The sequence below is a fragment of the Dendrobates tinctorius genome, unplaced genomic scaffold (assembly GCF_039654945.1).
Source record: "Dendrobates tinctorius isolate UK_male_01 unplaced genomic scaffold, ASM3965494v1 ptg000348l, whole genome shotgun sequence".
Lineage (NCBI taxonomy): Eukaryota > Metazoa > Chordata > Amphibia > Anura > Dendrobatidae > Dendrobates > Dendrobates tinctorius.
The window spans coordinates 1,767,333-1,780,343 of NW_027362014.1; the positions used below are offsets into that span (position 1 = coordinate 1,767,333).

General features: G+C 53.9%; 1 protein-coding gene across 2 annotated transcripts in view; it reads right to left on the reverse strand.

The window, feature by feature from the left end:
• Nucleotides 1-1,707: 1,707 nt before the first annotated feature.
• Nucleotides 1,708-13,011, reverse strand: part of AEBP2 (AE binding protein 2) — a 38,346-nt gene continuing 27,042 nt past the window's right edge. For both annotated transcript variants that reach the window (XM_073562353.1, XM_073562352.1), the window contains one exon: nucleotides 1,708-3,052. In XM_073562353.1, coding sequence (XP_073418454.1) covers nucleotides 3,040-3,052 — 13 coding nt within the window. In that variant the 3' untranslated portion in view covers nucleotides 1,708-3,039. The remainder of the gene's footprint in view (nucleotides 3,053-13,011) is intronic.

Below are 13,011 nucleotides of genomic sequence, written 5' to 3' on the forward strand. Positions count from 1 at the left end.
CCTAGTGGTGACTGCAGGTAGAGTGTATAATGTATGTCTATGGGAGCTGTAAACACTGTGTGCTGAGCTCCTCCTAGTGGTGACTGCAGGTAGAATGTATGTGTCTCTATGGGAGCTGTATACACTGTGTTGTGAGCTCCTCCTAGTGGTGACTGCAGGTAGAATATGTCTCTATGGGAGCTGTACACCCTGTGTGCTGTGAGCTCCCCCTAGTGGTGACTGCAGGTAGAATGTATAATGTATCTCTATGGGAGCTGTATACACTGTGTGCTGTGAGCTCCCCCTAGTGGTGACTGCAGGTAGAGTGTATAATGTATCTCTATGGGAGCTGTAAACACTGTGCTGATCTCCCCCTAGTGGTGACTGCAGGTAGAATGTATAATGTGTCTCTATGGGAGCTGTATACACTGTGTGCTGAGCTCCCACTAGTGGTGACTGCAGGTAGAATGTATAATGTATCTCTATGGGAGCTGTATACACTGTGTGCTGTGAGCTCCTCCTAGTGGTGACTGCAGGTAGAATGTATAATGTATTTCTATGGGAGCTGTACAGACTGTGTGCTGTGAGCTCCTCCTAGTGGTGACTTCGGATAGAATGTATAATGTATCTCTATGGGAGCTGTATACACTGTGCGCTGTGAGCTCCCCCTAGTGGTGACTGCGGATAGAATGTATAATGTATCTCTATGGGAGCTGTATACACTGTGCGCTGTGAGCTCCCCCTAGTGGTGACTGCGGATAGAATGTATAATGTATCTCTATGGGAGCTGTATACACTGTGCGCTGTGAGCTCCCCCTAGTGGTGACTGCGGATAGAATGTATAATGTATTTCTATGGGAGCTGTATACACTGTGTGCTCCCCCTAGTGGTGACTGCGGATAGAATGTATAATGTAGCTCTATGGGAGCTGTATACACTGTGTGCTGTGAGCTCCTCCTAGCGGTGACTGCAGGTAGAATGTATAATGTATCTCTATGGGAGCTGTATACACTGTGTGCTGTGAGCTCCCCCTAGTGGTGACTGCAGGTAGAATGTATTATGTATCTCTATGGGAGCTGTATACACTGTGCGCTGTGAGCTCCCCCTGGTGGTGACTGCGGATAGAATGTATAATGTATCTCTATGGGAGCTGTATACACTGTGTGCTGTGAGCTCCCTCTAGTGGTGACTGCAGGTAGAATGTATTATGTATCTCTATGGGAGCTGTATACACTGTGCGCTGTGAGCTCCCCCTGGTGGTGACTGCGGATAGAATGTATAATGTATCTCTATGGGAGCTGTATACACTGTGCGCTGTGAGCTCCCCCTGGTGGTGACTGCGGATAGAATGTATAATGTATCTCTATGGGAGCTGTATACACTGTGTGCTGTGAGCTCCCCCTGGTGGTGACTGCAGATAGAATGTATAATGTATCTCTATGGGAGCTGTATACACTGTGTGCTGTGAGCTCCCCCTGGTGGTGACTGCGGATAGAATGTATAATGTATCTCTATGGGAGCTGTATACACTGTGTGCTGTATTATTCTCGTTCTGGCCTCTCGGGTGATGTCTTCGCTGACACACTGTAACGAGTCCCCAGTTGCTTGTGGGATCGGTAATGGAGCGTGATGCAGGGACACAGCGGCCATTGCTGCTCCTCGCGGTCCCGGCTCCGTTTTGGGGTGACCCGCTCCGTTCTCTGCTCCGGACTTCGCATCGATTCAAAATTCTGATTTCTGATATTTTATTTAAAAAAATGCACAGAAATAATACACTATTTTGCGTTTGCTCATGATTAACGCAGCGTACAGCAGCCAGGCCGGCCTGCGGGGGGCAGTAGTGCTATTCAGCCTCACTATGGGGGGCTCAGCGGTCGCCCCTCCCCCGCTCATTACAGGCAGCAGTCACCATGGGGGAGGGGCTTCTGCGGACCCTGGCTCCTCCCCCATAACGTTCATTTTTTATTGTGTAGAAGGGAATCTTCAGAATTCATCGGCGGCTCGTCTACATGATTCACTGACGATACAAGGTGCTTGTCGGGGTCGGCTGCAGGGAGGACGCGTCTCACCCTCACATTATTCACAGGAATCTCAACACTAAAAGCAAAAGTCTATGAGTGACTTCATGATACAAAAATATATTACAAGTCGTCCAGAGCTCGCAGGGCGCCGATGGCGGCATCCTCAGGGACGGGCCACACTGGCCTGGTGCCGATGGTGGCATCCTCAGGGGCGGGCCACAAGGGTATGGTGCTGATGGTGGCATCCTCAGGGGCGGGCCACAGGGATAGGGCGCCAATGGCCACATCCTCAGGGGTGGAGCACATCGGCAGGGCGCCAATGGCGGCATCCTCAGGGGCGGGAAACATTGGTAGGGCGCCGATGTCGGCATCCTCAGGGACGGGCCACACTGGCCTGGTGCCGATGGTGGCATCCTCAGGGGCGGGCCACATGGGTATGGTGCTGATGGTGGCATCCTCAGGGGCGGGCCACATGGATAGGGCACCAATGGCCACATCCTCAGGGGTGGAGCACATCGGCAGGGCGCCGATGGCGGCATCCTCAGGCACGGGAAAAATTGGTAGGGCCCCAATAGCGGCATCCTCAGGGGCAGACCACATTGGTAGGGTGCTGATGGTGGCATCCTCAGGGGCAGACCACATTGGTAGGGTGCTGATGGCGGCATCCTCAGGGGCGGGCTACATTGGTAGGGCCCCGATGGTGGCATCCTCAGGGGCAGACCACATTGGTAGGGTGCTGATGATGGCATCCTCAGGGGCGGGCCACATTTCACAGCAGTTTCTATCTTCGGGCAGGTTAGGGGTTTCCTATAGATCAGCTTCCACTGATTAAAAGGGGGAAGGGGGTCAAGTGACTGAGTCACCGCTACGGTCTGAACACGTGACGCACTTGAGATGTTACGGCACATATTACGCCAGACAGGACACAGCAGTCACCATGTATGAGAAGAAGCGGACATCACCCTACGACACAAGGACAATCACTGGAGAAGAAGGGGTCGGGGCGCTGCACACTCTCTGCCGCAGTCATCTCCTGCTCCTAGGGAACGGCTCTGCAACAAAAAGACACAACGCGTTGTGATGTACAATGTCTGCAAGATATGTTTTCTGTTGCAATGTGCTAACAAATCCTCCATCCTAGGACATTGTAAACTGTCAGTAGTAGGAATTCCTTCCCCCCAGGTTTTATCAACCCTGCCACTTCCTCTGGAAGAGCAGGAATGTTAATTAGCTAGACCATCTTCCTCACACCATTTGGCTTCTCTCAGCTGAAAGAGAAAAAAAGTGCGGGAACTAAACTTCTTTGTTTGAAACGAATAAAACTATGAGAGACTATACCATAAGAACCAAATACCCTAGAGATATGAAAATCATATTTTTGTAACCTGAGCGGTCCCAGCTTCGAGACCGCGTATGTTTCGAAGTTCTACCCTCTCCAGAACATGAGATAGGATTTGCGCCCAAATGGACGGTCATATCGCATAGATGTTTGATGTTTTCTTGATGGGCTCATTACGCTGGGAAACATGATACCACTGATGAGTCCATACCAGCTTCTCCCATAAAGTTATAGCTAATCTAAGTTTTGTAGCCAAAACATAACTTGGATAAGAGAGGTGGGATCAACCCAGAATGCACCTCTCTGTGATGTCACATAGGAAAGTCTATAAGGCATTTCCTGGGCAAACCAGCTCAGAACAGCTGCAGAGTCCGTGCTGACAAGAACTCAGATGAGCGGAGAAGTGCAGCTCCGCCTCCACCCACCTTAAAGCCGCATGGTCTGCCTAAGGAACAATATGGAACTGTGAGTGTAATCTCTTTGTTTTCTCCACTTTTATTTTATACCTGTACTGTACATATTTTATGTCTCAATTTTATAGCAACTTTTATCTGTAATCACTGTCCTCTTTCGGAAATTAAATGAAATTATTTAGATCTGTCTCCATGCTCTAAGAATCGAACTATACGTCTTTGATAGATAATCGCTACTAATTCAAGGGGTTTGCCACGGACCCTCTTAATTTAACACTGTGAATTAAGTAACCGTGACTGGTGGCAGCGCGTTGTATACGGCTATAGAGGCTTGCTGGCAGTCTAGAAGGGTCTTATATTGCTGAGTAAGGGGCTTCAGCCACAGCATTGATAATTCCCTTACTGCAGAAGCCTAATTGCCGGTTCACAACAGGCAGCCCGTCCGGCGACTAATTATCCTAGGTGCAGTTCCCTGACTGACCTGAGGGTAAGGGGGGCGCCGGAGAGCTGCGAGTTCCAAAGTGGAACTGAGAAAGTGGGATATACATAAATCCCCGCAGTACTTGGAAGATTGATAGCAGTGGTGGGGCATCCAAATTAAACTCCCCCTGCGGCAAATTGTAGAGCGAGATTAGCTTGCTGGATATTTTTGTCACATGGTGCCGGTGGTGGGATAACTAAGATAAGCCCCAACGGTGCCTGTGATAGCCGTGTGCCGGCATTGTGTCACGCCCCTCCGTCCGCTGATACACCCGGGTCAGTGGTGGGATTGTGACATAGTGGTGACACAGGGTCCGCTGTCCGTCGCGTTTTGGTGGCAGCGGGACCCCCGTTAGTGTCGCCCGTAAGTAGACGAACGGCGGTGGGCTGTTCGTCACATATTGGTGGCAGCGGTGGGATCATCCTAGAGCATTAGTGATTTGGTTTGAGCAATCATTCCTCTCACTAAAAACCTGCACGGTTCCTGCGGGAATCCTGCATCAAAGGTTTTGGAGAACAGACTCAGTGGTTACTAGTTCTGAGACATTTGTGTGTACGTACAAGTATGCCCTCCCATTTCTTCGTTTTTCTTTTTCTATCTTTTATTTGGCAACCATGGCGGCAAAAGGAGAACCTTGGTACAACCGGCAGACAAAGGAAGTTCTTGCTGGGTTATGCACGTACCAAGGCCTTGACGCCACAAACAAAAACAGAGCTCAAATGATCGCGGCTCTAGTGCAGCTGGACGACCAGAATCCAGCGAGCGCAGAAGTTGGCCCAAGTGGCAATGGGGCTGCAGCAGAGGCTCCAATCCTGAGCGCTGGCCCCACATTCAACCAGGACGGGGTGGACCCCTATCTGCAAATGGCCTTGGACGCACTCCCCGCCGAAGACAGTGATGGGCGGGTGAGGCTGATCCAGCAATATCGGCAGGAGGCCCAAGCCGAGCGTCAAGCCCAGGCTGAGAGAGCTGAGCGCCGAGCGGAGGCTGAGAGAGCAGAGCAGCGAGCCGAGAGGGAGGCGCAGAGGGCCCATGAACTGGAGGTACTCCAGCGGGGTGGGAATGCCCCCACAGCCCGAAGCAGTGAGCCCAGCAGCGTCCAGACTCCTAAACCCCGGCCAGAGCATTTTCCCGTGATGGAAAAGGATGGGGACTTGGACACATTTCTGCGAGCCTTTGAGAAAGCCTGCAGACAGTACCAGCTGCCTAGAGACCAATGGGCAAGGTACTTGACCCCAGGGCTAAAAGGCAAAGCCCTGGAGGCATTTGCTTCTCTTCCGCCAGAAGCCGATGACGACTATGACGCCATAAAGCAGGCTCTGATCGCCAAATACCGGCTGACACCTGAGGTATACCGAAAGAAGTTCCGACACCTCCAACGTGGCCCACACGATAGCTACAGTGATGTGGTGCAAGGACTCAGGACCCACTTTGACCAGTGGATCCATGGACTGTCCGTTGAAACCTTTGAGCAGCTACGGGACCTGATGATCAAAGACCAGTTCCTGCATCTCTGCCCAGCTGAGGTCCGACAGTTCATCCTGGACCGCGAACCAACGAACGCGGACAAAGCGGCGCAGATCGCCGACAACCACGAGGCCAACCGGAAGCCCGAGACGCGGAGGCCAGTCGCCACCAGCTGGAAAGGGGGTAAGCCAGCAACCAACCCCAATGCCCCAGCTAGCCGTCCCTCCGGAGGCCCTGTCCCTGTTGCCAACAACAGGCCGGCTACTGACAGTCGCCTGTGTCACCACTGCAAGCGGCCTGGTCACTTCTCTTACACCTGTCCGGATAGGCCGAAGAACCCCCCAGCCAAGGCCCCCGGGCCCAACGCCTCTGTTCTTTTGGTGGGAGGTGTGGTTGGGAGGGCTGACGACAACGTTCAACCTGTTCAGGTGGGGGCCCGTCTTGCTACAGGCCTCAAGGACACCGGGGCTGAACGAACCCTCATCCGTCCTGGACTGGCGGCCCCTGAAGAGTTTGTTGAGGGGAAAACCCTGACTGTCACCGGGATTGGAGGCACCCGTTGTCCCTTGCCAGTGGCACGAGTTTTTCTTGACTGGGGTGCCGGGAGCGGGTTGAGGGAGGTGGGAGTGTCTGAAAATTTGCCCACTGATGTTTTATTGGGGACTGACTTGGGGAGGATGGTTGCATACTATGTCCCTGACACCCTTCCCCAAACTGATAATAAGGGTAACGTTAACCCTGATGATGTTGATGATGGGAAACTGAATGTGTTACCTGCTAATGCCTTGATGAGTAATGATGCAACTAACAACCATTCTTTCCCAAGGTATGATGCTGATGCTGATGTGAATGTACCAAAGCAAACTGATAACCATTCTTTTCCTAGGAATGATGATGTTGATGTATCTGTGCCGACTGAACCCGTTAACCCTTTCTTTGAAGCGGTAGATGTGTCCACAGGTACCGAAGTGCTCAGCCCCGTCACTCTGCGGAGTGAGACGGCTGAGGAACCCCTGGCAGGAGCAAGCAACGGTGCTCAAGAGAATGGGGAGGTGCATGGGGACCATGAGGAAGGTAATGCCATGCAGCTGACCAGTGCCACCGAGGAAGGTAACTGGCCCATAAGTAGCACTGCTCCTGAAGTGTTGGGGGTGGATGGGGAGGTAGAGCCCAGGGCAGCACCAGCTGGTGGGTCTGAAGAAATCCCCAGGGAGACAGCATACATAGCAGCTGTCACACGCAGTCAGAGTGCCCAGATCGCAGGTAACGCACTGTCTTCTGGACCCTCTGCTGCTACAGGAGAGACTGAACCAGAGGTGAACCCAGAGCCGGTTCCAGAGGGTCCCAGTAAAGAGGGGACCCTGACGTCACTTCTGGCAGCCTCCAGCATGGAGTTCCAGGCTGCTCTGCACTCAGATGCCAGCCTGGAGAAATTGAGAGGTCTCGCCGAGACGCCCACCTCCAAGTCTGATAAGGAGAGGGTGTTCTGGGAACGAGGAAGGTTGTACCGGGAGACAGTACCCGGAGATCCTAAAAAGGAGTGGTTGAGGGAAAGACAGCTGGTCGTCCCCTATCAGTTCAGAACTGAGTTGTTGCGGATTGCCCATGAGATTCCACTCGCTGGACACTTGGGGATCAGCAAAACAAAGGCACGGCTGTCTCAACACTTCTATTGGCCCAAGATGGGGACAGATGTAACACACTACTGCCGCTCCTGTGCCACCTGTCAAAAAGTGGGTAAGGCGGGGCCTGCTCTTAAGGCTCCCCTTATTCCTTTGCCGGTGATAGAGGAGCCTTTCCAGAGAATCGCGGTGGACATTGTAGGACCGCTGTCCGTCCCCAGCAGCTCCGGAAAGCGATACATTCTCACCGTGGTAGACTACGCTACCCGGTACCCAGAGGCAGTAGCTCTGTCTTCAACCAGGGCAGATAAGGTGGCTGACGCACTGGTGACCATCTTTTCAAGAGTAGGATTTCCCAGGGAGATGCTTACCGATCAAGGGCCCCAATTCATGTCTCGCCTAATGGAGGCTCTCTGTGAGAAAATGCAGGTGACGCAGCTGGTATCAAGTGCGTATCACCCACAGACTAACGGTTTGTGTGAACGTTTCAACGGTACCCTCAAACAGATGCTCCGCATACTGGTTGAGACCCAAGGGCGCGACTGGGAGCGGTACCTCCCACACCTGCTGTTCGCTTACAGAGAAGTTCCGCAGGCCTCGACCGGGTTCTCCCCCTTCGAGCTCCTGTATGGCAGGCGAGTCCGGGGACCCCTTGGGTTGATAAGAGAATCCTGGGAAGATGAGCCAAACCCCACAGAAGTGTCCATCGTGGATTATGTCATGCGCTTCCGTGACAAGATGCTGACCTTGACGCAGTTGGTGCATGACAACCTGACGCAGGCTCAGGCTGACCAGAAGCGCTGGTACGACCAGAACGCCCGGGAGCGGACCTACCAGGTGGGTCAAAAGGTGTGGGTGTTGGTCCCGGTACCAACGGATAAGCTTCAGGCAGCCTGGGAAGGCCCGTACGTCGTCCACCAACAGCTCAACCCGGTCACCTACGTGGTCACGCTTGACCATGCTCGGGGTAGGCGCAAGGCCTTTCACGTCAACATGCTGAAGGCGCACTACGAACGTGAAGCTTGCATCCTACCGGTCTGCAATCTGCCAGAGGATGGGGAGGAAGATTCCCTCCTGGACATGCTGGCCCAGGCCAAGGCCAATGGGTCCATTGAGGACATGGAGATAAGTGGTTCGCTCACCGTGTCCCAGCGGTTGCAGTTGATGGCCACCCTGGAACTCTTCCGGCCCGTGTTCACCAACCGTCCTGGGAGGACGGAGTTAGCGGTTCATGAGGTGGACACCGGGAATCACGCCCCATTACGGCGAACACCCTATCGGATCTCTGAGACGGTGCAACAAGTCATGCGCCAAGAGATCGATGAGATGTTAAGGCTGGGGGTGATTCGACGGTCACAAAGCGCGTGGGCTTCACCTGTAGTCCTCGTGCCTAAAAAGGATCAAACCACCCGGTTCTGCGTGGACTACAGGGGGCTCAACGCCATCACAACCTCTGATGCCCACCCAATGCCGCGCATCGAGGATCTGCTCGAGCGGTTGACAAACGCCAACTACATATCCATCATGGATTTGAGTCGGGGATACTGGCAGATTCCCCTGAGCCCTGAGGCGCAGGAGAAATCCGCCTTTATCACCCCCTTTGGACTGTACGAGTCCACGGTCATGCCCTTCGGCTTGAAGAATGCCCCTGCCACTTTCCAGCGGATGGTCAACCACCTGCTTCGGGGACTGGAGGAGTACGCGGTGGCGTACTTAGACGATATTGCCGTCTTCAGTTCCACCTGGGAGGAACACCTTCAGCACCTCCAGGAGGTGCTCAAGCGTCTTCACCAGGCAGGCCTGACCATCAAGCCGGGGAAGTGCCAGATAGGCATGCGCAAGGTCCACTACCTGGGGCACCGGGTAGGCGGGGGTTCCATGAGCCCGGAGCCAGAAAAAGTGGACGCAATCGTGTCCTGGCCCACCCCCAGGACCAAGAAACAGGTGAAGTCCTTCTTGGGCACTGCAGGGTACTATAGGCGGTTCGTACAGGACTATAGCGCCCTTGCCAAACCCTTGACTGACCTCACCAAGCAGAGGCTACCCCAAACAGTCAACTGGACAGATGACTGTGAGGCGGCTTTCCAAGCTTTGAAAGCAGCCCTGTGCAACTCTCCAGTGTTGAGAGCAGTCGACAGCAGTCGCCCGTTTCTGGTACAGACCGACGCCAGCGAGTTTGGCCTCGGTGCTGTGCTTAGCCAGGTCGACTCGGGGGACCAAGAGCACCCCGTGTTGTACCTGAGCCGGAAACTTTTGCCGAGGGAAGTGGCATACTCGACCATCGAGAAGGAGTGTCTGGCCATGGTGTGGGCACTGCAGCGTTTGCAGCCCTACCTGTATGGGCGCGCCTTCACGGTGGTAACCGACCACAACCCTCTGAGCTGGTTGCACACAGTGTCCGGAACCAATGGAAGATTGCTCCGCTGGAGCCTTGCCCTTCAACAGTACGATTTTACTGTAAAACACAGGAAGGGCAGTGAAAACGGCAATGCCGATGGGTTGTCCCGCCGGGGCGAACCCGCTGAGGTGCGCATGGCCGATTACCGAGAGGTAATGCCTCCTTAGCGCCCTCTTAAGGGGGGAGGTGTGATGTACAATGTCTGCAAGATATGTTTTCTGTTGCAATGTGCTAACAAATCCTCCATCCTAGGACATTGTAAACTGTCAGTAGTAGGAATTCCTTCCCCCCAGGTTTTATCAACCCTGCCACTTCCTCTGGAAGAGCAGGAATGTTAATTAGCTAGACCATCTTCCTCACACCATTTGGCTTCTCTCAGCTGAAAGAGAAAAAAAGTGCGGGAACTAAACTTCTTTGTTTGAAACGAATAAAACTATGAGAGACTATACCATAAGAACCAAATACCCTAGAGATATGAAAATCATATTTTTGTAACCTGAGCGGTCCCAGCTTCGAGACCGCGTATGTTTCGAAGTTCTACCCTCTCCAGAACATGAGATAGGATTTGCGCCCAAATGGACGGTCATATCGCATAGATGTTTGATGTTTTCTTGATGGGCTCATTACGCTGGGAAACATGATACCACTGATGAGTCCATACCAGCTTCTCCCATAAAGTTATAGCTAATCTAAGTTTTGTAGCCAAAACATAACTTGGATAAGAGAGGTGGGATCAACCCAGAATGCACCTCTCTGTGATGTCACATAGGAAAGTCTATAAGGCATTTCCTGGGCAAACCAGCTCAGAACAGCTGCAGAGTCCGTGCTGACAAGAACTCAGATGAGCGGAGAAGTGCAGCTCCGCCTCCACCCACCTTAAAGCCGCATGGTCTGCCTAAGGAACAATATGGAACTGTGAGTGTAATCTCTTTGTTTTCTCCACTTTTATTTTATACCTGTACTGTACATATTTTATGTCTCAATTTTATAGCAACTTTTATCTGTAATCACTGTCCTCTTTCGGAAAATAAATGAAATTATTTAGATCTGTCTCCATGCTCTAAGAATCGAACTATACGCCTTTGATAGATAATCGCTACTAATTCAAGGGGTTTGCCACGGACCCTCTTAATTTAACACTGTGAATTAAGTAACCGTGACTGGTGGCAGCGCGTTGTATACGGCTATAGAGGCTTGCTGGCAGTCTAGAAGGGTCTTATATTGCTGAATAAGGGTCTGCAGCCACAGCATTGATAATTCCCTTACTGCAGAAGCCTAATTGCCGGTTCACAACAGGCAGCCCGTCCGGCGACTAATTATCCTAGGTGCAGTTCCCTGACTGACCTGAGGGTAAGGGGGGCGCCGGAGAGCTGCGAGTTCCAAAGTGGAACTGAGAAAGTGGGATATACATAAATCCCCGCAGTACTTGGAAGATTGATAGCAGTGGTGGGGCATCCAAATTAAACTCCCCCTGCGGCAAATTGTAGAGCGAGATTAGCTTGCTGGATATTTTTGTCACATGGTGCCGGTGGTGGGATAACTAAGATAAGCCCCAACGGTGCCTGTGATAGCCGTGTGCCGGCATTGTGTCACGTCCCTCCGTCCGCTGATACACCCGGGTCAGTGGTGGGATTGTGACATAGTGGTGACACAGGGTCCGCTGTCCGTCGCGTTTTGGTGGCAGCGGGACCCCCGTTAGTGTCGCCCGTAAGTAGACGAACGGCGGTGGGCTGTTCGTCACACGCGTCAGCACACAACTCTCCCAGCATGCAAAGGGCAGACAACATGGCCTCCGCTCACACCAGCCCCGACCGCTCAGAGAGCACACGCCGTACACTAAGCGTCACACCAGCCCCGACCGCTCAGAGGGCACACGCCGTACATTAAGCGTCACACCAGCCCCGACCAATCACAGAGCACACGTCGTACACTAAGCGTCACACCAGCCCCGACCGCTCAGAGGGCACACGCCGTACACTAAGCATCACACCAGCCCCGACTAATCAGAGAGCACACGCCGTACACTAAGCGTCACACCAGCCCCGACTAATCAGAGAGCACACACCGTACACTAAGCGTCACACCAGCCCCGACCGCTCAGAGGGCACACGCCGTACGCTAAGCATCACACCAGCTCCGACCGCTCAGAGAGCACACGCCGTACGCTAAGCGTCACACAAGCCCCGACCACTCAGAGGGCACACGCCGTACGCTAAGCATCACACAAGCCCCGACCGCTCAGAGGGCACAAGCCGTACACTAAGTGTCACATCAGGTCCAACCACTCAGAGGGCACACGCCGTACGCTAAGCGTCACACCAGCCCCGACCGCTCAGAGGGCACACGCCGTAGGCTAAGCGTCACACCAGCCCCGACCGCTCAGAGAGCACACGCCGTACGCTAAGCGTCACACAAGCCCCGACCGCTCAGAGAGCACACGCCGTACGCTAAGCGTCACACCAGCCCCGACCGCTCAGAGAGCACACACCGTACGCTAAGCGTCACACCAGCCCCGGCCACTCAGAGAGCAAACGCCAAACGCTAAGCGTCACACAAGCCCCGACCGCTCAGAGAGCACACGCCGTACGCTAAGCGTCACACCAGCCCCGACCGCTCAGAGAGCACACGCCGTACGCTAAGCGTCACACAAGCCCCGGCCACTCAGAGAGCAAACGCCGTACGCTAAGCGTCACACCAGCCCCGACCGCTCAGAGGGAGCACGCCGTACGCTAAGCGTCACACCAGACCGATCAGAGAGCACACGCCGTACACTAAGCGTCACACCAGCCCCGACTGCTCAGAGGGCACACGCCGTACGCTAAGCGTCACACAAGCCCCGACCGCTCAGAAAGCGCACGCCGTACGCTAAGCATCACACCAGCCCCGACCGCTCGGAGGGCACACACCGTACGCCAAGTGTCACACCAGCCCCGACCGCTCAGAGGGCACACGCCGTACGCTAAGCGTCACACCATCCCCGACCGATCAGAGAGCACTCGCCGTACGCTAAGCGTCACACAAGCCCCGACTGCTCAGAGGGCACACGCCGTACACTAAGCGTCACACAAGCCCCGACCGCTCAGAGAGCACACGCCGTACGCTAAGCGTCACACCAGCCCCGACCGCTCAGAGAGCACACGCCGTACGCTAAGCGTCACACCAGACCCGACCGATCAGAGAGCACACGCTGTACAATAAGCGTCACACCAGACCCGACCGCTCAGAGAGCACACGCCGTACGCTAAGCGTCACACAAGCCCCGACCGCTCAGAGGGCACACGCCGTACGCTA